Source organism: Rhinoderma darwinii, chromosome 11, assembly GCF_050947455.1.
Source record: "Rhinoderma darwinii isolate aRhiDar2 chromosome 11, aRhiDar2.hap1, whole genome shotgun sequence".
In the NCBI taxonomy this organism is placed as follows: Eukaryota; Metazoa; Chordata; class Amphibia; order Anura; family Rhinodermatidae; genus Rhinoderma; species Rhinoderma darwinii.
Genome location: NC_134697.1, coordinates 63,696,513 through 63,723,101, shown reverse-complemented (window position 1 = coordinate 63,723,101; position 26,589 = coordinate 63,696,513). Strand labels below are relative to the sequence as shown.

Below are 26,589 nucleotides of genomic sequence, written 5' to 3'. Positions count from 1 at the left end.
ACAGTTCAACAGGTTAAAAATAATCTAAGAATCTGTTAAATGAAAAGACAAAAAAAGGAAATGACCGTGTTGCAAATATGTAAATATCTTAACCCCTTCCCGAAATGCGCCTTACATGTACGGCGCTGTCGGGAGGTGCTTCCCGCAAAGCGCCGTATATGTACGGCGCAGTGATGGTGCGGGCTCAGAACCAGAGCCGGCACCATCACCGCGGGGTGACAGCTGTATTATACAGCTGGCACCCTCCTGTAACTGCCAGGACCGGAGCTATTCTCCGATCCGGCAGATTAACCCCTCAGATGCTGCGCTCAATACCCTACCGGCAACCCAGTGATGCAATTGCTGGGTTGCTGTGGCAATCGGACGCCAGAAAATGGCGTCCGAGTCTGCCTTGTACGTGAGCCGATGAGGACCCGCCTGCGGCGCGTCCTCATAGGCTTGCTGTCAGTGAATAACTGACAGCGCTAATAGACTGCACTACGTATGTAGTGCAGTGTATTAGAGTAGCGATCGGGGCATCAGGCCCTCATGTCCCCTTGTGGGACAAGTAAAAAAAGTTAAAAAAAGTAAATAAAAATGTGGTAAAACAATAAAAACACACACATTTCAAATAAAAATAAAGCTAAACTGACTTTTTTCCCATAGTAAGTCTTTTATTATGGGAAAAACCGTAAAAATTAAAAAAAACTATACATAATTGGTATCGCCGCGTCCGTAACGACCCAAACTACAAAACTATTATGAAATTTATCCCGCACGGTGAACGCCGTAAAAAACAAACCATGAAAAACAACGGCAGAATCTTTGTTTTTAGGTCACATCTCCTTCCAAAAAATGCTATAAAAAGTGATCAAAAAGTCACATTTACTCCAAAAGTACTAATAAAAAATGACAATCCGTGCCACAAAAAATAATCCCTGACACCGCTTTGTGCACGCAAAAATAATAAAGTTATGGGTCTTACAATATGTCGACACAGAAAACAAATGATTTTATAAAACAAGTGATTTTATTGTACAAAAGCCGCAATACATAAAAAAACTATATAAATTTGGTATCGCCGTAATCGTATCGTCCCGCAGAATAAAGCTAACATGTAATTTAGGGCACACTGTGGATGCCGATAAAAAAAACCATAAAAAAATATTCCAGAATTGCTTTTTTTTGGTAATTTCCTTTACCACAAAATGAAATAAAAAGTGATCAAAAAGTCGTATGTGTTCCAAAATGGTACCAATAAAATCTACAGCCCGTCTCGCAAAAAACAAGCCCGCACACCACTCAATCAACTGAAAAATAAAAAAGTTACGGCACTAGTAATGCGGTGATGAAAAACATCTCAATGCGCAGGCCGGAGGGGAACATTCCTCCAGTTTCAGGGCCCTAGTATTTAGGAACTAGGAAAGGGAATGGACATAGCACATCCGCTGGAAGCGAGGGCGCCCGTATTATACCAGCGCAAAACGTTCCCAGTAATATTTCCCAAACTACGAAGGAGAAAAAGTCCCCAAAAGGTGCAGAGCGTTACAAAAGGGGGATAAGAAAGAAAACCGTTTATCAGTGTGACACCGGCCTGCGCATAACGGATCGCTTCACAGCGTAACACACACCTATGGAGAATTGTATTATTTACCCCATTATTATACCCTCTTATTATGCCCTGATGTACTCCTCACAGATTACATATATACTGATGTACACCGCACAGATTACATTTGCCACCACATTATAAACGGAAATACCAGCAAAACCTCAAACAAAACTACCAAGCAAAATACATGCTCTAAATGGCGGTCTATTCCTTCTTAGCCCTACAGCGTGCCCAAACAGCAATTTATGTCCACAAGTAAGGCATTACCATACCCGGGAGAACCCGCTTAACAATTTATGGGGTAAGATTCCCTAGGGGCACAACATATTGTGCGGTGAATAGGCAGATCAGTGGAAAAATTGCAATTTTCACTTTGCACAATCCACTGCGTATTCATTTCTGAAAAACACCTGTGGAGTCTAAATTCTCACTACACCCTTTGATAAATGCCTTTAGGGGTGTAGTTTCTAAAACGGGGTCACTTTTGTTTGGTACATCAGAGGTTTTGCAAATGCAACATGGCGTCCGCAAACCATTCCAGAAAAATCTACGCTCCAAAAGATAAATACCGCTCCTTTTCTTCTGAATGCTCCCATATATGTAAACAGCTGATTATAACCACATATGGGGTGTTACCGTACTCGGGAGAAATTTCTTTACAAATGTTGGGGTGCTTTTTCTTCTCTATTCCTTGTAAAAATGAAAAATGTTGATCTAAAACGACATCTTGTTGGGAAAAAAAATAATTTTTCATTTTCATAGCTTAATTCTAATTAATTCAGCAAAAAACCTTTAGGATCAAAATTTTCACTATACCCCTAGATGATTCCTCAGGGGGTGCAGTTTCCCAAATGGAGTCAATTTTGGGGTGTTTCCACTGTACTAGTACTACAGGGGCTCAGCAAATGTGACATGGCGCCCAGACACTATCCAAAATCCAAATGGTGCTAGTTCCATTCTGAGCCCTACCGTGTGTCCAAACAGATGTTTGTGACCACATGTCGGGTATTGTTTTACTCGGGAGAAGATGCCTTACAAATGTTATGGTGCTTTTTCTCCTTCAGTCCTTGTGGAAATGAAAAAAAAAATACCTAAACCTACATTTTATTTGAAAAAATGTAGATTTTCATTTTTACGGCCTACTTCCATTAAGTTCTGTAAAACACCTGTGGGGTCAAACTGCTCACTGTACCCCTAGATAATTTCCTCATGGGGTGTAGTTTCCAAAATGGGGTCACTTGTTGGGGGTTTCCACTGTTTTGTCCCCTCAGGAGCTTTGCAAATGCGACATGGCCACCGCAAACCATTCCTGCTAAATTTGAGTTCCAAAAGCCAAATGGCGCTCTTTCCCTTCTCAGCCTCGCCGTGTCTCCAAACAGCCGTTTATTACCACATGTGGGGTATTGTTTTACTCGGGAGAAATCTCTTTACAAATGTTATGGTGCTTTTTCTCCTTCAGTCCTTGTGGAAATGAAAAAAAAATTAGCTAAACCTACATTTTATTTGAAAAAAATGTAGATTTTCATTTTCACAGCCTACTTCCAAAAATTTCTGCAAAAAACCTGTGGGGTTAAAATGCTCACTATACCCCTAGATAAATTCCTCGAGGGGTATAGTTTCCAAAATGGGGACACTTGTTGGGGGTTTCCACTGTTTTGTCCCCTAGGGGGCTTTGCAAATGTGACATGGCCTCCGCAAACCATTCCTGCTAAATTTGAGCTCCAAGAGCCAAATGGCGCTCTTTCCATTCTAAGCCCTGCCGTGTGTCCAAATAACCGTTTATTACCACATGTGGGGTATTGTTTTACTCGGGAGAAATTGCTCTACAAATGTTGTGGTGCTTTTTCTACTTTAGTTCTTTTGGAAATGAAAAAAAATTAGCGAAACCTACATTTTATTTGAAAAAATGTAGATTTTCATTTTCATGGCCTAGTTCCAAAAATGTTAGCAAAAAAACTGTCCGGTCAAAATGCTTGCTACACCCCTAGATAAATTCCTCGAGGGGTGTAGTTTCCCAAATGGGGTCACTTTTGGGGGGTTTCCACTGGTTTAGTTCCACAAGACCTGTTCAAAGCTGACATGGTGCCTAAAATATACTCTAATAAAAAGGAGACCCAAAATCCACTAGGTGCTCCTTTGCTTCTGACGCCGGTGCTTCAGTCCAGTAGCACACTAGAGCCACATGTGGGATATTTCCTAAAACTGCAGAACCTGGGCAATAAATATTGAGTTGCATTTCTTGGGTAAAACATTCTGTGGTACAAAAAAAATGGATTCAAAATGAATTTCTGGAAAAAATAATGAACTTTGTAAATTTCACCTCTACTTTTCCTGCGCAATGTCTAAAGGGTTAAGAAACTTTCTAAATGCTGTTTTGAATACTTTGAGGGGTGCAGTTTTTAAAATGGGGTGACTTATTGGGAGTTTCTAATATCTAAGGACCTCAAAGCCACTTCACAACTGGACTGGCCCCTGTAAAAATAGCATTTTGAAATTTTCTTGAAAATGTGAGCAATTGCTGCTAAAGTTCTAAGCCTTGTAACGTCCTAGAAAAATAAAATGATGTTCAAAAAACAATGCCAATCTAAAGTAGACATATGAGGGATGTTAGTTAGCAACAATTTTGTGTGGTATAACTGCCTGTCTTACAAGCAGATACATTAAAATTGAGAAAAATGCTAATTTTTGCAATTTTTCGCTACATTTTGGTGTTTTTCACAATTAAATACTGAATGTATCAGGCAAATTTTGCCAGTAACATAAAGTCCAATGTGTCTTGAGAGAACAATCTCAGAATCACTTGGATAGGTAAAAGCATTCCAGAGTTATTACCACATAAAGTGAAACATGTCAGATTTGAAAAATGAGGCTCTGTCAGGAAGGTCAAAAGCGGCCAAAGAGGGAAGGGGTTAAATGTACGCAGGATACCAGCGCACCCCCTGCGAGTCACAGACTGGAGTTTATGAAGCTTCTAAATAAAGGATCACATTTTGTCATGTATTATTATTGTAGACCAGCTTTAGTATTGATAGTTGTCAGGGACAAATCTCCATCTCAATAAAAATCAGAACAGGATTTTATAGTAACGTATATAACCGAACATAGTACTAATGAAGGTGAATATTTATAGTATGTTGTCTTTATGTCTACCAATAATAAGTAAGAAAACATAAAAGTTACATTTTCACTTTGAATTTAAAATTCTAAGCAAGAAGCCACAAAGTTATTTTGAATTCCGTCACTCTTCCCTAGAGGTGACAATTGACGGTTATACTGCTGGCTCCCTGTGGTTTCATTGCATGAAGATGCTTTCTCTAAGGACTTTCATAGTGAGAAATTAATGAGAACCTGCCCGCTGGTTCACTTAGAAAGCCCGCTGGCTTCCTCATCACTGCGTCCTAGCAGGCCATTAAAACCCCTGAACTAATCTTTTTCAAAACATTGGTCATCACTAAACGTTGAAAAGGCCTCCCATTCCTTCATTGATTGACATGTGTCAGCTCCAAGGCCTTACAGTTTAAAACACAGAAATGGTTTATAACTATTCCTGCCTAATGCTTACAGATGTTCAATGGTGCTTAAGATTGAATGCATTTTACTGTCATCTTATATTGAAGTGTACATGCAAAGCATAACTGTGGTATTGAGCACATTTAAAGGTATTTAGTATTTTACGGCAGACACATCTCTTATCTCGTGTATGAGAAATCATTTTCGACATACTGTGAATCTCGACCTCCCATGTATTGAAACTAGATTGTCGAAATTCCTTAGGGCTATTATTTGAGTACTTAGCAGAAGCACTAATAATATTTAATTAGCAATTTCAGGTATCTCAGGTTTAATTGTTCAGATGCAGTGCAGATGCAGTGAAGAGAATGCTTTGGGAATATAGTGAAAGACATTGATGTTGTAATAGAGAACTGTGACATTGTGACTATTAATGCAGATAATATTTTTGTTTAACGATACAATATATAACCTCATGTATCCCTCTGTTGATTTAGTAGACTATCATCATTTTGCCGGAAGCAATAGCATGGTCTACTACGGGTCCGGTGCAAAACAGACACAAACGGGAACATGGGCACCGGATCCATCACCATTGAAATCAATGGTGATGGAAACGGAAGCCTCTGGTTTCCATCGGTGTCAGTTTGTGTCTGCTCAGGGTCCCGTTCTGACGGAAAACTCAGATGGAGCGTCAGAACGGGACCCCAACGCAGATGTGAACGAAGCCTAAATGAGGAAAGAATTTATAACGTTGGTAAATACTTAATAAATATATTTTATGTACAGCCAAAAACATAATGGAGTCCTGGCAGAATTAATTTTATTGGGGGTGGAACATTTATTGTATATTGAAATCACAAGACTGTCTATCCATTTCCATAGTAATAGATATCAGTGTTAAAGATGCCACTAATTTATCCCAAATAATATGCGTGTATTTCCAGACATGTCACTTAACTTGCGCTTTAGATTTGTACTTCTAATGTCTTAATAAAAGCTCCCATGTTTTTATGTATTTCTTTAACCGGTTAAGGACTAGGCTGTTTTACAGCTAAATGACCAGAGCAAATTTGACAATTTTGCTATGCGCTTCTTTAGATGACTATAACTCTGCAGGTGAATAAAGTTCATCTTTGAATTTTACACTCTTTTTAAAGGACAGATAGGGCTTTGTTTTAGTGGCATTTGTCAGTATATATCATTTTTATTTTTTTCTCTAAAGTGGGCAAAATTTGAAAAAAATGCAAGAATTTAGCAATTGCGTCAGTTTATGCTAGCATTTTTCACACACGGTATGGACCACGGACAAAATGAATCTCCTTTCACATTCTTCCACTTCTCCCGTGCATGGGGATACCAAATATGTGTGCCTTATTCACTGTGCGGGCATGTGCCAGGGCTTGGCATAAAAGGAGGCTTTTTGGCCTTTTCGGTCCAGGAATTTTGCATTTGATTTTATAGCCGCATACTGTTTTCTGGGGGGCGTAATGCTGCTGAAACATTAGAATCACCCCATAAATGACTTCATTCACACAAGTAGACCCCACAAGTTTTCCTTCAAGGGGTTTATCATATTTTTAGACAGTCCAGTTTCTTCTGAAAGTTTCTTGAATAAGATGGAACAAAATAAAATTAGCTTTTTTTTAACAAATGCGTCAGGTTATGCTAGCTTTTTCACACACAGAATGGACCACGGACAAAATTCATCCCATTTCACATTCTGCCACTTCTCCTGTGCATGGGGATACCAAATATGTGTGCCTTATTCACTGTGCGGGCATGTGCCAGGGCTTGGCATAAAAGGAGGCTTTTTGGCCTTTTCGGTCCAGGAATTCTGCACTTGATTTTATAGCCGCATACTGTTTTCTTGGGGGCGTAATGCTGCTGAAACTTTAGAATCACCCCATGAATGACTTCATTCACACAAGTAGACCCCACAAGGTTTCCTTCAAGGGGTTTATCATATTTTTAGACAGTCCAGTTTTCTTCTGAAAGTTTCTTGAATAAGATGGATCAAAATAAAATTAGCAATTTTTTAGCAAATGTGTCAGTTTATACCAGCATTTTTCGCGCACAGTATAGACCACGGCCAAAATTAATCTCCTTTCACATTCTGCCACTTCACCTGTGCATGGGGATACCAAATATGTGTGCCTTATTATCACATAGAGATGTAGGAGGGCGGACGATAGAAGAAGCTTATTTCACAAATGGCTTTTTTTCAAAGCTGGTTTTACAAAACTCAACAGAGTTTCTATAACACTTCCAAAATATCTGCTCTTGAAGCAGAAATCCCAAAATATTCATCTAGGGGTATAATGGGAATTTATTTTTTGGGGTTTTCTAAAATAAGAAATTTCAGGTTTATGCAAATGGAGCTCTCCAGCAGATGAACTTTAGAAAACATGCAAACATGACATCCACCCCCCACCCATTCCCTCCCTCACCCTTGGAGTAAAATCAGGGGAAAAATAAAAAAGTAATGTAGGGCAAATATATTTTCAACAAATTAACTAAAATCTAATAATGCAGAACAGTGTGGTATTTTTTAAAACATGGCTCAATGCACAGTCCTGGTTGCGAGGGACATGAGGGACAGAAATATCGGGAATCTTTGCGGTGCCCGTCTTTTCTGCAGACGCGGCACTTTTTCTGGGGGTTGCTTCTGGTTGGTGTTGGGGGAATCCGACTGATGAAGTGTCTTTCAGTCAGTCGCGTGACATCCTCAGACTGGGGGCATTCTCTGGTGTCCTGAACATCAAAAATGAGGCCTTTAATAATTTTCTCCTGGAAATCCAGGTATGTGTCCCTGTGTCTGTTTTTTTTGTAGAGCACAAATGAATTGTGGATTGCCACCTGTAACAAATAAATGGCCACTTTTTTGTACCAGGTTTTAGTTTTGCGTTTTACTAAATAGGGCTGTAAAACCTGGTCACTTAAATCCACCCCCCCCCCATGTACTTGTTATATTCGGACACGCTCACTGGTTTGTGCTTGTCTGATGTTTCCCCTCTTTCCCTCACTGCCACTGTTCCTGCGGTATGAATCGTGCTTAGCACATACACGTCTTTGCGATCCCTGAACTTGACCACCAGCAATTCCTCAAATGCATAAGCACAGGAGTCCCCCTTTACCATGCGCTTCCCCACTAATTGCTGTGGAAAACCAATTCGGTTTTTGCGCATGGTACCACATGCCACAGTCCTTGCAGCATACAAATGCCTAAACAGGGGCACACTGGAATAAAAATTGTTGCAGTACAGGTGGTACCCCTTGTGAAGCAGAGGCTGCATTATCTCCCACACGATCTTACTGCTGGTGGAAAGATCAGGGGGGCATCCAGGAACATTTATTGAGCTGTCCCGCCCTTCATAAATCCTGAAGGCGGTGGTATATCCTGACCCGCTTTCACACAATTTCTAAAGCTTAACGCCATATCTTGCCCTTTTGGAAGGTAGATATTGGCGAAAGCTAAGTCTGCCATGGAAGTTGAGGAGGGATTCGTCCACGCTTACATTCTGCTCAGGGGTGTAGAGTTGCAGAAATAAATTATTCAGGGAATTTATTAGCGGTCTTATTTTGAACAACCGATCCCGGTTTGCATCGGTACTTGGGGGGGGGCCTGTGCGTTGTCGTTGAAGTGGAGGAACCTCATTATTGTCTCATAACGAGACCTGGGCATTACTGCAGAATATACTGGGGTGGCTTGGGCGGGTCTTGTTGACCAGTAAGACCTAATGGAGGGCTTTTTGACAATACCCATATTTAGGGTGAGCCTCAATTTTTTTTTTAATTCCTGCAAATTGGTGGGCGTCCAATCTCTGGCATGGGTGGATGAAGGTTTCTGCCTTATATATTGAGTGGCATATAAATTTGTTTCGTGGACAATCTGATTTAGGATGTCGTCCGTTATAAATAAATGGAAGTAATCCATTTGGACAAAATTTGTATTGTCCACGGTTATGCCAGGAGTGGCAGTAAATCTGTGGATTCTAGGCCCAAAAGATGGGGCAGGTGCCCATTCAAGAGCCTGAACCAGGCTGTCCCGTGCTACAGCGCTACTTGGCCCTGCGCTTTCATGTTCTGCAGTTTCAACTGCATCAGGGACAACGTCCCCTGAAGATGAACCTGAAGTGACGCTGTCATCGTCACTACCCAAAACAGGTTCCATCTCTGACGCCATCTCTGATGCGGTCTCCGACTCAGACCACAGCATGGCGTATGCCTCCTCGGCGCTAAACAACTTCCTCGCCATAACGTCATTAACACTAACTAAACCAATTTTTATTTTTTTTATAAAACCCACAAACTAACTGGTATATATATCTACACTACCGCTAACAAAAAAATAAACCGCTATTGCTATATATATTATATAGATGTGGATATATATAGAATTATATACTCCCTACCTGCCTATTGTAATAGAATAAAAGAAAGAAAGGTAGATAGATGGATAGATATAAAACATTCTCTGTATAGATAGATTTCTGAGTGTAACTGTATTTTTTTTCACTGTAATCTTCTGGCAGCAATTCTCTCGAGTCTCTTCTTCTCCTCAAACTGAAACAATGTTTGAGGAGAAGAAAAGAGGCAGGAGATTTACTGCCAGAAATGTCAAAATAAAACAAATGTGGTCGCTGTGATAGGTTTTCACAGCGACCACATGTTCAGGGACCATCAGATTGGTCCCTGATACTCTGCCCAGTGCCCAGAGCTGTTGGTAACAGCGTGGGCACAGGGCTGTGTGCACGCGATCGCGTGCACACTGTTTTATACGCAGAAATGCATGTGATCGCTGTGATTGGTTGTCACAGCGATCACATGTTCAGGGGCCAAAAGATTGGCCCCTGACATTCTGCCCAGTGCCCATGGCTGTTAGCAACAGCCAGGGCACAGAGCTGTGTGCACGCGATCGCGCTGTATATATACAGCCAGCGGTCGGGAACCTGTTAAGAATATGATGTGTAACTGAATACCCTACTGTTTTATGTATACAGCTCCAATGCAGACCTACTGTACTGTATGTGTCTCTATGATTACAGACTACAAAAAAAAACTGTTGAGTGGTCTAATCCTGCAGCCAAAATCTCTTTCCATCTGCCCCCTCCTTTTAACCTTCTGTCTATGTTGACTTCTTTGAACTAATATATTTATAAGAATGTACTTAGTAGCTTGCCACTGTTGCAATGCAGCAACTTATGGGCCAGCAACAGGGGCGTAACTAGGAAACATTGGGCCCCATAGCAAACTTTTGACTGGGCCCCCCTCCCCTGGGAGCCACACAAAGACCCCCCTTGTAGATAGTGCCCCCTGTAGCTAGTCCCATACAACACGCCTGTAGATTGTACCATACAGCCCCACTGTAGACCATGATATACATCCCCCCTCTAGACAGTGCTATACAGCCCCCCTCTAGACAGTGCCATACAGCCCCCTGTAGACAGTGCTATACAGCCCGCCTGTAGACAGTGCTATACAGCCTCCCCTGTAGACAGTGCTAAACAGGCCTCCACTGTAGACAGTGCTATACAGCCCCCCTGTAGACTGTGTTATACAGCCCTCCCCCCAAGACTGTGCTATACACCCCCCTGTACACCTTGCCATACAGCCCCCCCATACAGTGCTATACAACCCCCATACAGTGCTATACAGCCCCCTCCCCCCCCCCCCGTACAGTGCTATACAGCCCCCTTGTAGTTAGCGCTCCCACCTCCCTTGTATACAGTACGGTATATCGCCCCAAACAAAAAAAATTATACTCGCATAAGCCCCATTCCCCCGACGATTGGAGCAGATCACCAACGCCGATGGGATCCTTGTGTAGGCTGGCATGATCCAGTGACGTCATCACGCCGGCCTGTGCAGGGATCCTGATCCTGCGCCTGATAGGCTGCAGACCGAATGTGGCCTATAGCCTATGGTAGAGCAGGGAGATACCTCTCTGCTCTGTCATAGTGTACAATAGTAGATCCAGTGATGCGATCATGCCGGCCTGCGTGGGGATCCTCACCCTGCGCCTGATAGACCAAATGTGGCCTGTAGCCTATGGCAGAGCATGGAGATACCTCCCTGCTCTGTCATAGTGTACAATACTATCTGCATCCTAAGGATACAGATACTATTGAATGTGGCGTCGCTACCGCTGAAGCAGCCATCGCGGCTGCTACCGGTGCCACCGGGCATGGGGGCCGTAAAGGCGGGGTCACGGGCCCCCTGATGCTGCGGGCCCCGTAATGGTAACTGGCAAAAGTTTGTGGAAAAATGTTCCTCAAAGATATCCTAAGATAATTTATCATAGTTGTTCTTTATCTACATTACTGGTAGACAACAAGCAACTTGTTTTTCTTCTAAAATGATTTTTTTTCAATATTTGTTCCTTTCTTTTCTGTATTTTGAAAAATCCATTATGACTTCATAGTGGGACCGATCAGTGGCACAAGGACATTATCTACTATTGAGTCTCTATAGTTGTACAAGTTCTTAGGAGCCTAAACAGTTCTGCAGTATTACTTACGTACGTCACCCAGTTCCTGCATCGATGGTCTCTGTCTTCCGCAGCAGCCCTGCTTGATAGGGTCACAGCACTCCGTTCCTGCTTGGGTGTCATGGTCGGGTTGCCATGACCAAAGCTTCTCGGGCATGACTTCATACAAGGTGGCCTATTTAAAGGGGACTCTGGCTTATGCACCTTGCCTGCAGATCAAGATAAATCCTTTGCCTAACTATAGTGCCATTGTTCTTATGGTTATTGACCCTGTTTTTGACTTCTGGTCCTGACCCTAAGGCCTTATTCACACAAACGTGTTGAACGTCCGTGTGTCGGCCGTAGAAACAACGACCGTCACACGGACCTATATAATTCAATGTGGCCGTTCACATGGCCGTTGTTTCAACGGACCGTGTGAAGGATCCGTGAGAAAATAGGACATGTCTTATTTTTTCACGCTTCACGCATCCCTCCATAGACTCTAGTCTATGGGGGATGCGTGATATTGCATCCCGCAGCGCAGAGCACGGATGCACCTCAGATGTGAAAAACTCTAGTTTTTCACGTGCAAGATGTGCAACTCCCATCTGAATCTAGCCTAACCTTTACTTTTTTCTGGATTATGCTCCTTTCTCGCCCTTTGGATTTGTCACCTGGTTTCTGTGGTTCTGCTCCTAATATCGGCTCATGCCAGGCTACCGCCTACAATTTCATCTCATCCCCTGGCTTGTCACATTCTGAATGCTATTCTGTTGACTACCCCTGGCTACGTTCCTGACTCCTCCGCATGTTCAACTCCACCACAGGTTCTTCGGTACAGTGCACCCACTGCTAATCGGTGTTGTGACTATTCTGTGGGCTTCGACCTTGAAATCCGACCGGGAAAGTCCATACCTACTTGCAGGTTTGGTTTTTTTTCTTTGACATGTTACTGCTCTTCCCTTTAAAATATGAACTTGTTAGTGAAATACTTGTTTTAAATCAGAAATGATTTACTTTTATTGTCTGTGGATCCGCATGTCTTGTGAAGATGGATTCCACGGGCTTTACCTTCTTTTACTTGATTCATTTACACGTCTCTCTCCACTGAATGATTTCACACTTCTGATCAGAACATAGGAAATGAGCTGTAGTTGCAAGAGGAAGTATGACTCTTTCAGACTTGGATGTGGATGTGATGAATCTACAGTTTGCAGGCTACTGTTTACCTTTAAAATGTACAGCACGGTCGTCTGCCACTTATCATTCTAAACTGCGCTCCTATGTTTGACAGTTGACCAGCAAACTGTCAGATAGAGGGACGCCTTCACCTAGTCTTTTAAATGGAGAAATAGTCTCATTGAGGGATTTGAGTTCATATCTCTCCTTCTGGAACAGTGAATTAAAGTTCAATAAATTCTCAGGATGGAACCCTGAATCTTGATTGTCCGCTCTCGTCTTCTATTCCGTCATTGTTTTTTTTTTTTGTTTTTTTATTTGTTTTTTTATTTGAAGTCTCTTCTTTTGGCTATAATTACTTTTCTAAATTGCATAGGAAGCTTTGAGAAAACCATCACAGTCGTGATTTACAAGATCTCTTGCGGATACCAGACCCAGCAGCTGTGAACTGCACAAAGGTCACTGACCAGGGATTTATGGATAAAGCGTGCGTGATAAAGCATGCATGCTTCATCTGTAATAAATGCACGGATATAAAACGCCGTGCTACTATATTTTCATGCTATTTTACAAAAATCGTAACAAAATGGCGCAGTTTTCCTGCAATTCTTTACTGAATTCCCAGCCTTAATCTCTTTATGAGATTGCCAATAAATTCTTAATGATTTGCTTATAGTGTATAATTTCTACAGCACATCCACATGATGGTAGTGGACCAGATCAAAGCTATGATTCTAAGGTTATGTTCACACATGTGGCTTTTCTTGTTTGGCTTTTACCACAAGTGACCTTAGCATATATAAGAGAAGTTTGCTGGGCTGGATATGGAATTATACTGCTAAATAATTATATACCAGAAACCCAATGGTCGCCTAATCTACATATGTTAATTGCAAAAAGGAATTGTAGCAATAGTGTAAATGAGGCTTTTGGATGCTTGAGTGATCCATGAATATGATATTGACTGTATATTCTGCACCTCACATTTGATACATAAAGTAGGTATTGGGATTTTGAGGCATTGGTAAAATTAAGATATTTAACAATTGCTCAGTTAACTATTTATATGTTTCTGAAAATAGATTAAGCTGACCTTTCACTTGTGCGTATGATAAACTATAGCTCGGGATCAAAGTGACTGATCTGCCTGTCCTTCCTGCCTTTCCTGTGATTATGCATGCAAATTCCAAGCATGACATTTTCTCTGCTGGGGAAAAATGAGTATGTGTGAATCACATCTCTGTTTAAAGCTACGAAAGCGAAGAAGAAATAAGTGTTTGGAACAGTGCATTATTTAACATTTTGTTTCTGTTACGGTGTAGTTTCTAGAATAATTTCTAAAGTTATTTAGCAATTTTAGACGTAAAAAAAGATGATCCAATATTTTATTTCCTTAGTGACAAACCTAAGATTTATTTGAATCCATATATATTTCAATATAAATGTATTTAAAGTGTATTTTTGGTCTGAATATTCAGGTCTGGTTTTATTTCCCACACACCGGATACGCTGCAGATTTTCTGCAACCAAAAATTTGCAGCAGAATCTCAAGAAAAACGCTGATACAGATGTCAGAAAAATTTGCACTTAATAGTGCGTTTATTCCTGCTCATATTGCTGCAGAAACGCTGCACTTTTTCCGCAGCGGTTTTACTGTGAATTTAGTGTTAAATATTGGTTATAGCAAAATATATGTGCACCTGCGGATTTCCATCGGTTTTTACTGCATTTCTGCTGCGTTTCCGCTGTAAACACTGCAAAAAAACAAATCTGTTATGAATTTATGCTCCCAATTAGACTTCTAGGTAAGTTTTTTTTTTTTTTTTTCATTTTCCGTACTTGTGATTTTTGCAGCGTAATCGCTGCAAATCACTGCATCCCCATTAAACTCAACGGGGAAAACCTGCAACAGAAATTCAACTAAAACGCAGCATAAATTGCCATGCTGCGGAATTAAATTCTGCACGTCAATTTATTAACGTTTACACTGCAGGTTTTTTCCCCGCAGCGTGGGCATGAGGTTTTCTAAAACTCTTCTCCACTTTTCTGCTACTGTAAATGTTGCGGAACTTCCGCACAGAATTCCGTTGCGGAAATTCCGCAGCATTTATGCTATGTGGGAACCCAGCCTAAAGCTACATGCACCCGTTGCGTATTTTGCTGTGGAAAATACGCACCAAAACCACAGCAATACGATGTTTTTCGATGCGTTTTTTTCTGTTGCGTTTTTAACGATTTGAAGTGTAAATCAGTGTGCTTTCATGCTGCGGGTTTTGGTGTGATTTTCCTCTGCAACAGTCAGATAGAACTCGCAAGCGGAAACGCAAGATAAATGGTCATGCTGCAGATTATAAAATCCGCACCGCAGTTCAATTCCCGTCCCGAAAAATACTGCAGTGTGTACATCAGATTTCTTGGAATCTCATTGACTATGATGGTACTGCATTATGCTGCAGATTTGCCGCACGCAAATATGCACCTAATATGCATTGTGTGCATTGAGCCTAAATTGACATGCTGCGGAATTGAAAGTCAGAACACTTTCCGCACGACTTTTCTGCGTTTTTTTCCCACAGCGTGTGCCTGAGATTTTCTAAATCTGATTCACTTTGCTGCTACGGTAAATGCTGCAGAATTTCCGCACAGAATTTCTTCGCAGAAATTACACAGCGTTTACATTATGTGGGAACCCAGCCTTAGGGCGGATTTACACGAGCGTGTGCATTTTGCGCATGCAAAAAATGCAGCATTTTGCGTGCGCAAAAGGCACTTAACAGCTCCGTGTGTCATGATCATATGGTGCGCAGCTGCGTGATTTTCGCGCAGCCGCCATCATTATGACACTCTGGATGTTTGAAAAATGCAGAAATGTAGGACCTTCAATGGGTGCGTGATGCGCGAAAAACGCAGAAATATAGGACCTGTCGTGAGTTTTACGCAGTGGACACACGCTGCCCAAAAATCACTGACAGTCTGCACTGCCCCATAGACTAACATAGGCCCATGCGACGCGCTTGAAAATCACGCGCGTTGCACAGACGTATATCACGTTCGTGTAAATCCGCCCTTAGAGGCAGGATCTTCATGAGCGACATGCGCAGCTGCTGCTACTTTCATATAAATAGGGTTTGCAGAAACACACCGGTATTCTTTTTTAGGTGTACCTCCAGATATTCATCAAGACTCAATCAATATACTTTTATTTATTCTTCTCCAGATCGCGCGGCATGATCTGTCCAGTGTCCATGCTGCATACCGCTCACATAATACACACGAGTAGACAGAGTACAGGTTCTGTCCTCTAGGCTCCTATAGTAATTCTGCTTCTCATATTGAAACCAACAGAACCTTTTGATTATTTTCAGAAATGCGGCAACATGGACTGTGTAGTGGGGTAAAGACTGAGCAGTCCATACTGCTCAACCCCAGAAGGGAAATGTACAGTGCCTTGTGAACGTATTCACCGCATTGGTGTAGTTCTTGTTTTGTTGCATTACAACTTGAATTAAAATGGATCTTAAATTGATTTGATGTAATAGACCTGACAAAATAGTCAAATTGTTATAGAGCAATGAAAAAAAATCACTTCATTAGATGAACATGGATCGCCCTGTGTGTAATCAAGGTGTCACATGATGTCAGTATAAATACTTCTGTTCTGAAAGACCCCTGCGTTTGCAATACCACTAAGCAAGCAACATGAAGACCAAGGAGCTCTCCAAACAGGTCAGAGATAAAGCGGTTGAGAAGTATAGATCAGGGCCAGGTTACACCAAAAAAAAAAAATCCCACATTTTGGAGACCCCATGAAGCATCATTAAATCCATTAAAATATAATGGAAAAACGATGACAGAAAAACATAAGAAAACACTGTTTGAGTTCACCAAACAGTATGTGGCAGACTCCCGAAACACAAAAAAAAAAGAAGCTTCTCTGGTCAGATGAGACTAAAATTGATCTTTTTGGCCATCATCTGAAAAACACCCCAAAAACACCCTTCCCCCAGTGAAGGGAGGTGTAGGCAGCATCATGCTGTGGGAATGCTTTTTATCAGCAGGGACTGGAAAACTGGTCAGGATTGAAAGAAAGATGGATAACAGTTAATACAGGTCAGTTATTGAGGAAAACCTGTTTGTCTGCCAGAGATTTGAGACTAGGACGGTGGGTCACCTTCCAGCAGGAGAATTACCCTAAACATACTGCTACATCTACACTGGAGTGATTTAAGGGGGAAACATTAAATGCCTTGGAATGGCCTAGTCCAAGCCCAAACCTCAATACAATTTCACCAACGAAACCCATATAACTTGAAGGGGTTGGCGCAGTTTTGCTTGGAAGTATGGGCAAAAATCCCAGTGTCAAGTTGTTAACAAGCTAATAGAGACCTACCCCAAGTGATTGCATTTGTATTGCACCAAAAGAGTATTGACTTTCAGGGGGCAAATACTTATGCGCATTAACATTCACTCTGTTTTGTCTTAATTATTGGTTGTGTTACAGTAAAAAATATTTTGCACCTTCAAAGTGATAGGCATGTTGGGTTAAATCAAATGGTACAAACCCCCCAAAAATCCATTTTAATTTTAAGGTTGTAAAGCAACAAAACAAAAAAACACCAAAGGGGGTAGATACTTTTGCAAGACACTGTGAATGTCTAATGAAGTACGGTACATAGCAATCTAGCACTATCATTTAAATCTGGTCATAGACATGAGTTATACTCTGTCAACTGTACTTTTTGCCGATTATCACCACATTTACAAGCGCGCACAGAAAAACATTTGTTGTAGCAGAGAGCAGAAAAAAAACAAACCTGCTGGCCGAGCCAAAAAAAACCTGGAGAGAGGAGGGTGACCCAGGATAACAGACACTGACTACTACTCCTAAAGACTTAGATGACTTTCAAGTATATGGTGCAGGTTTCTTCCTTGCTCCTTCCTTGAATCAGAAGGTGAAGGGCACTTGAACCATGCACTTGAAATTTGGATCTTTTGGCTGGTTATTTTAAAGCACACTTGGCCGACAGAGGGAAAAAAAGGAACAACAAGCGCTCAGGAAATGATACACGTGAAACGATATGAAATTGGTATAGAGCTAAGATGACATTATCAACCTTACTCCAATGGGGGGGGGGGTTAGATATATAATCGTCTTACCCTCTTCCAATAAAGGTCTATTGTGGTCATGGTCCTGAGGACAGTGAGACTGAGTGTAGTTTTCTTATAAGTAAGTTATAAATCAAAGCCTGGGAATAGTAGTTAGAGAAGGCTATTCATTCATTATTAAAACCTATAGAAATATAGATATATTTATATATCCTTCTATAATGAATTTATTCCTTGTATTTTTATTACCCCCCCCCCCCCACCCCAGGTAAAGTAAGTTACGTGATGTGGTCTTTGTTCTATACCGATTCCATATAGTTTCACTGTTCTTTTCTCCCTCCGTCGGCAAAGGGTACTTTAAACTAACCAGCTGAAAAATGTATGGTTGAATCAGACATACATATGTAGAACTGAAAAGTATAATAGATATAAAGACAGAATTGGTGAACAGATACTTGTATTCTGCAGGAATTGCATATTGATTTAATTCTGGGTTATGAAGACTTGGTGTTTAATGTGTTTTATTGTTTTCTTTCAAAAGGGAACAACAATACGAATGATAACCGCAATCGATCAAGACAGAGGGCGCCCTAGAGGAATTGGCTACACTATAGTTTCAGGTACGATACACTGTTTGATGTCCACTGTATTCAGTTAAGCAGTGTATATCTTTCGTTCCTCCTAATTCTATTAATTTAACAAATGCAAATATACATTTGTTGAGCTGATGTAGGCGGTGCCAGTGCTGTTAATACATGAATTAATATAATTAATTTGCTGAATGTAGATATGGTTCAAGCTAAGTTTAATAAAATAAACGTGAACAAGGCTCTGGGACCAGATGGTTCACACCCAAGCGTTTTTAAAGAATTTAGTTCAGTGATTTCTGCCCCCCTGTTCATAATATTTAGTGATTCTCTAGTGACTGGTATAGTGCCAAGTGACTGGCACAGGCAAATGAGGTGCGTATTTTCAAAAAGGGCTCTAGGCCTTCCCCGGGTAATTATAGACCAGTAATCTTAACATCCATGGTGGGAAAAATGTTAGCGGGGCTATTGAGGGACTATATACAGGATTATGTGACAAAAAAATTGTATTATAAGTGACAGTCAGTACGGTTTTACTAAGGACAGAAGTTGTCAAACCAACCTGATTTGTTTTTATGAAGAGGTGAGCAGAAGCCTCGACAGAAGCGCCGCTGTGGATAAAGTGTTTTTGGATTTTTCAAAGGCATTTGACACTGTCCCTCATAGACGTCTAATGGGTAAATTAAGGACTATAGATTTAGAAAGTATAGTTTGTAGTTGGATTGAGAATTGGCTCAAGGACCGTATCCAGAGAGTTGTGGTTAATGATTCCTACTCTGAATGGTCCCCGGTTATAAGTGGTGTACCCCAGGGTTCAGTGCTGGGACCACTATTATTCAACTTATTTATTAATGCTATAGAGGATGGGATTAACCCCTTAACGCCGAAGGACGGATATATCCGTCCTCAGCAGCTGCTAGTTCGCGCAGGAGGACGGATATATCCGTCCTGTGATCGCGCGGGTACTGACAGTTTACCCACGCGATCAGCGGCAGGAGCACGGCTGTTATACACAGCCTGGCTCCTGCTGCAACTGCCGGAATCTAAGCACGCGCCGATTCCGGCAGTTTAACCCATTAAATGCCGCTGTCAACAGTGACAGCGGCATTTAATGTGTTTTGACAGAAGGGGGAACTCCCTCTGTCTCCCGATCGGCGCCCCCGCAAACAAATCGCGGGTCGCCGTCGGGTTTCCATGACAGCCGGGGGTCTAACAAAGACCCCCAGGTCTGTCTTCAGCATCTGCCTGTTAGGCGATGCCAGAGGCATGACCTAACAGGTTGCCTGTCAGTTTTACACTGACAGGCAATAATGCTTTAGTATACGAAGTATACCAAAGCATTATATATGCGATCGGCACATCGCATAGTGAAGTCCCCTGGTGGGACAAAAAAAAAAAAAGTAAAACCATTAAATAAAGTTTGTGAAAAAAAAAAAAAAAAAAATTACAGTCAAAGTCAAATAAAACTACTGTTTTGCCCCAAAAAGTGGTTTTATTTAATAAAACGGTCAAAACAAATCACACATACACATATATGGTATCCCCGCGATCGTAACAACTTGACCAATAAAATGAACACATTAATTAAACCGCCGGATGAACGGCGTCCAAAGAAAACGCAAAAAACAACGGCAAAATTCTCTCTTTTCTCCCATTCCCCCCATAAAAAATAAAATAAAAGTTCATCTATAAGTCCTATGTACCCCAAAATAGTACTAATGAAAACTACACATTGTCCCGCAAAAATCAAGCCCACGTACGGCCACATCGACGGAAAAATAAAAAAATGACGGCTCTTAGAACGCGGCGATGCAAAAACAAGTAATTTTTTTCTAAAAGGCTTTTTATTGTGCAAACGTAGAAAAAACATATAAAACCTTTACATATTTGGTATCCCTGTAATCGTGCCGACCCATAGAATAAAGTTAACATGTTATTTACGCTGCATAGTAAACGGTGTAAATTTATAGCGTGAAAATCAATTCTGGAATTTCTGCTTATTTTCAATTCTCTCCTAAAATAAAGTTAATAAAAGTTAATCAATATGTTATAAGCATCTAAAAATGGTACAATTACAAAATACAACTCGTCCCGGAAAAAACAAGCCCTTATACGGCTATGTCGACGGAATAAAAAAAAAGTTATGACTCTTGGAATGCGACCGTAGAAAAACAAAAAATAATCCTTGGTCATTAACGTGCAAAATGGCCCGGTCATTAAGGGGTTAATAGCACTATTTCTATTTTTGCAGATGACACCAAGGTATGTAGTATTGTTCAGTCTATAGAAGATGTTCATAAATTAAAAGCCGATTTGGACACACTAAGTGTTTGGGCATCCACATGGCAAATAAGTTTCAATATGGATAAAAGTTATGCAGCTGGGTACCAACAACCTGCATGCATCATATGTCCTAGAGGGAGCTAAACTGGGAGAGTCACTTGTTGAGAAGGATCTGGGTGTACTTGTAGATCATAAACTAATTAACAGCATGCAATGTCAATCAGCTGCTTCAAAGGCCAGCAAGATATTGTCATATATTAAAAGAGGCATGGACTCGCGGGACAGGGATGTAATATTACCACTTTACAAAGCATTAGTGAGGCCTCATCTAGAATATGCAGTTCAGTTCTGGGCTCCAGTTCATAGAAAGGATGCCCTGGAGTTGGAAAAAATACAAAGAAGAGCAACGAAGCTAATTAGGGGCATGGAGAATCTAAGTTATGAGGAAAGATTAAAAGAATTAAACATATTTAGCTTGAAAAGACGACTAAGGGGGGACATGATTAACTTATATAAATATATGACAACAAGGGGGCACTCCATCCGTCTGGAGAAAAAATGTTCAATCTGCAGAGGCGACAAGCTTTCTTTACTGTGACAACTGTGAATCTATGGAATAGTCACTGCAGGAGCCGTCACAACAGGGACAGTAGATGGCTTTAAAAAAGGCTTAGATAATTTCCTGGAACTAAAAAATATCAGCATCTATATCAATGTGTAGAATTCTTGTTTGAATGTGGATCGAGACAGATTAAACCTTATTCTGGATCAATAGGGGTAAAACAAAGTTCTATAATTTCTCCTATCCATTCCCTTTCTCCCATCCCTTGGTTGAACTCGATGGACATATGTCTTTTTTAGACCGTAGTAACTATATAACATACATAATTTTACATTTGAGTGCCTATGCTGGCCTTGCTCAAAAAATGGCTGACAGCTTGTACGAGGGGCAGTGATCTTTCCTGGCTCCCCATGAACATGTGAGCACAGGTTGCATGAGGGAGATAAGGATAATGAACTGCCAGGGACAGTACCTCTGGTTTCACTTATCTCATAGGAGAAACTGAGGATCCAACATTGAAATCCAATATGCCCACTTGCTTGTTCACTCCCTCACAGCAGTCTAAATATGATAATTGGGCTGCTCCCATACACATAAAATTGTCAGACCCCTTTAGCTAATTATCTGGCACCACTTACCTCTAGGAAAACTGTAGTTTTTAGACTTTAAAGCGTAACTAAACTTTAAAAAAAACTTTTGAATTATCATAGTGACATGTCAGAAGTTTTAATCGGTGGGGGTACGAGCACTGAGACCCCCACCGATCGCTAAAACGAAGCAGCAGAAGCGATCAGGTGAGCGATGTGCCGCTTGGTTTCTAATCGGCTTGCTTCGGTAAGCCGAGCAAGCGGTCTATGTGCACTTTCCGAGGAAAGACAATCAGACAAAGCAGGAAAGGCGCTCACCCGAGCGCTTCTCCCACTTCAATTTAGCGATTGGTGGAGGTCTCAGTGCTTGAACCCCCACCGATCAAAACTTCTGAAAAGTCACTATAACATGTCAACATTTTTTTGAAAGTTTACTTACCCTATAATGGGATCTTCCAACTAATAATCAAATGCCTATTGCTTGCTTTACACTGGTTTGAAGCAGCAAGTTGGAGTGATATTAAAATGTGAGAACTCATCTGGATTCTTAGTGTTACCTATTTACAGCACTTGTGCATCATTTCATCCTGCTTGCACCATCAGCATCTCAGAGATGGTGAAAAGTAGTTGGTTCTGTACTAGTGACAGACTTTAGTTCCAATAAAAGTATAATATGCCGTACATCTATTAGTTTATTAATGTATATGTAAAAACATGATGACAATGGTAAACGTGAATCCGTTTACCACAAAGAACCCGGCTGCCATGGGGTATATTGCTTCATTGATTAAAAGCAAGCAAATAAGAAAAGAAAATCCCTTTCATAGCCCTTTATATTTCACAATAACCAAACTCCGATTTTAACCCCCCCCCCCTCCCACGGCGTACAGGTCTAAACCACTATTTTGACCAACTACAGTACAGAACACATTTAATAGTCATGAAATAGTACATAATGTATGAAAATTGTTGCCATGTTGATTTGATAGACTTAAATATGTTTAGCTCCCTAATTTTTGAGTAACAACTGTGCTTTGATGTTAAAATCCTAGATAGCACAGTATGAAGAAATGAGAAATCAGTCATATCATATTAGAATTTTTCTTAGCTTTTCATATCATCTCACTAACATATTCTGACTGTACAGTTACACCCAGATGTATCCGTTTGAATGGCAAGCCTGCCTTAATCCTGACCAGTGGGTGCAGCTCAGCAGGGACAGCTATCATGGGAAAGAATCGTGCAGAACACATCAAAGGCAGAAGCGATTAGCCTGTTTTACAGTTGAGCACAGCAAGTCTTTGATTCCACTTAAATTTTTGGGAGGAGGAAAAAATATTTTCGGAAGTTATTACAGCTGCAGCTCATCTGGATTGGCTACTGCTGAGAAAGTTAATTGCTTAAAGTTCTGCTGAGTTCAAGTCTGAATTTAGTTTTCTCCTGGTGTTAACATATTTTTTAATATATGCAGAATTAATATATTTCTGTCATTTATTTCATGAATCTAATGGCAAACATTGCATGTGGTTCTGTAAATGCTTATTATAACCATATGATATATTAGACAGTCCCTTAATGCTGTAATATTACAAATCTTCACGCAACTCAGCGAGCATATGACCTAAAAGGCCAAAGGTCAGCAGGGATGGATTGAGTGGTTAAAAGTGCTAGAAGCGATCAGCGGAGAGGATTACTTTCTAGTTGATCAACCTAACATGTTGTTAAGTAATGTCATGAGTACAGTGACATCACGAGTAACAGACTGAACTTGCAGGACAGATAATCTGGGCATAACTTTTTTCACCCTGTTATTACTATCTCTTATTGACATAGGGTCTATACCAGTGTTTCTCAAACTATGAGGTGGGCACCACCCAGTTGTTGGTGAGGCGCAACTGTGGCAGCATTCAAAACGAGACAGTGATGCTCATCAGGGAGACTTTTTATTACTATTTGTAGATAGTCTCTTGATGTGTGATGGCGCAATAACCATAACAAAACGTGTTGAGACTGTAGACTAAAGAGTTTTAGATGCATTTGCTGGTCGGGGGAACAACTAGGAAGAGGATATGTGTAGGGAAAGCTTTTTCTATATGTGTTGGCAGCCTCTACTCTATCAGACTTTCAAAAAAAAAAATTCACTGTATAAGGATATGAATAAAGGATAGAAAAATACTAACATACACATATAGTGAATTCATATGCCATATATTCATACATCATAGATTATTACATTTGTTGTAGCATGTGTTCAGAAAATGTTAGATTAATTGGTCAAGTTAGACAGCAAAATATTAACCCAGTGATGGGTTATTAATATATAATGTTGTTCTTGGAAGAGGGTTTCACCAACATTTAGTTTTGTATTTTCCTTGCATAACTAACAGTGAAAAACATGGAGACTAAGGGTCAATGCCCACCTACCCGTTCAGATGCTGGATCATCATCCGTTGTTTAGTCAATGCAAGGGGACCGGGGAACCTCTCTTTATGTAAAAATCCTCCCGACGCGTTTCTTCTCGGCCAAACGATTCCTCTGGGGAGATGGGCCAAAATCAGCTTTACCCAGATTCCATAGGTGCTGGAAAAGATTATTATGGCTGTCTGTTCAAAGAGAGCTTTTCAATGAAAGCATGCTTACAGTGGCAAGAAATCACCCATGATGTTCAGGTTTCAAAATTGGCGCCTATTCCTGCAGGGCGTCTAAAGCCAGAATTAAGAGAAATGCCCTGTCATTTTAAAACCCAGTGACTCCCCCCTTCCTATTACACTCCCCCATGACGTCTGGGGGGGGGGGAATTGTTTGGGAGTCAATGATTCACTCCCCTCCTTATGGCACAAACACAAGCACAACAACATTGGTGTGCCAGCGTAGCTCACGATCACCTAGCAAAGTATCGCCTCCCCCCCCCCCCCCCGCAACAAGAATGCAATACAGTCCCCTCTCTCAAAAGAGAGATACAGGGAAAGTGAGTCCACATCAAGCGGCGCTGTGTGGAGACGTGTTCCCTAGGGGACGGGACACATATGAATTCACTATATGTGTATGTTAGTATTTTTCTAATTTTTTTTAAAATGAAAGCACAGTGAAAGTTATATTTTATATACAAACTCCGGATCTATCCTTTTTTCATAAATATATACTACGGAGGATTGCAAAGTCTAAGTCTGGGTGGTGGACTTTAAACTACACCATCAAAATCTATCTGTATAGGGATACACAGGATGAGTGGTTAGCTCTACAGTTTATCCACTCTTTCATATAGATATCTGCATACCAAATAAGATGAAATTATCCCAGTCTACTTAGAACTTTTTATGATGCCTTATAAATAACTATACCAGTACTTAACTGTATACCTAGTAAAGATTATGTTTTATTTCAGTCCATTTGATTTCAGTTAGGTGTCAAATCTATTAGCGAATTGTATTATAATAGTTAACTGCTCAGTCATAAGAAGCGCAGCTGAGTAGGCAGTTTTGACAGAAGTGATTATATCCTGCACAAGTCTTTCCATGGCTGCCTCAATCTCCGCTTTAGCAACGTAACTGATTTTTAATTAAGGTTCTATTTAGGGTTTTACTGGAAATTAAGCCAATTTTTAAGATAAATGAAGGTCATTTTTACCAATTTTAGCATTGATAATCACCAATGGTGAGGCACAGGCATCACTATATTCCAGCTGGCGAGGCCTCACTAAAGAAAGATTGAGAAGTCCTGGTGTGTGTGTGTGTGTGTGTGTGTGTGTGTGTGTGTGTGTGTGTGTGTGTGTGTGTGTGTGCGCGCGCGCGCGGCTGTGTATATGTACATATATATATATACATGTATATGTACATATATATATATATATATATATATATATATATATATATATATATATATATAGTATATACTTTATCTTCTTCTTGTTAAAATATTTATACAATTTAAATTGTTTAAATAATAGTACATAATATAATCTGCTTATCTGATAAGTAATGGTCTTGATGCATGCAGTACACAAAGATAAAGTTAATGAGACTGAAATGTACACTGGTTAACATAAATTCAAGTTAAAGTAAATGTCTTGTGAGGATTACAAATTTCCCTGGAAGTAATACATTTATTTTTATATATTTATTTTTATATTTTGCCAACAACCAAAACTGTGCGGTTATTATACGGACCGATGTTTTCCGTATCCATTGTAACTTTTGATGCTGTCAGATTTGTATGCAGATGCTGGGGATAAATTAGATCTGGTTGAGATAAGAAACATGTTTCAATCATTGTAAGGACTGGTAAACAGTCATACCTGGATACACATTGTACGGGAAAGACAGCGTGGAAAGAAGGAGTAGCTTTTTATGTCAAGAAGAGTCTTAAATCAACTGTAATTTAAAATACACACAAGGAGCGAGATAATACCTGGGTTTGCATGAAAATGAAAGGAGAACTGTGATTTAGAATTGGTGGGATTTCTAGGCGTCCAGGGAAAGCTGATGACTTTGATAGCCTGTTGGTTGATGAAATTACTCAAATGGCATTAAATTGAGATGTTGTAAACATGGGTGACTTTAACTTTCCTGAATTTGATTGGAATATTGTTTTGTTTTTTTTTACTTTTTGTTGCATTGCAAGCTGGAATTAAAATGGATTTTACATTTTATTTTATTTAAAAGACCTGAAAAAATAGTCTAAATTGTCACAGTGGAATGAAAAAACTGAAAAGT

At 40.4% G+C, this 26,589-nt stretch overlaps 1 protein-coding gene across 3 annotated transcripts in view; it reads left to right on the top strand.

The window, feature by feature from the left end:
- The window catches only part of CDH23 (cadherin related 23), an 818,455-nt gene that overhangs the window by 322,511 nt on the left and 469,355 nt on the right, over nt 1-26,589 (top strand). For all 3 annotated transcript variants that reach the window (XM_075841683.1, XM_075841681.1, XM_075841682.1), the window contains exon 9: nt 18,400-18,478. In XM_075841683.1, coding sequence (XP_075697798.1) covers nt 18,400-18,478 — 79 coding nt within the window. The remainder of the gene's footprint in view (nt 1-18,399; nt 18,479-26,589) is intronic.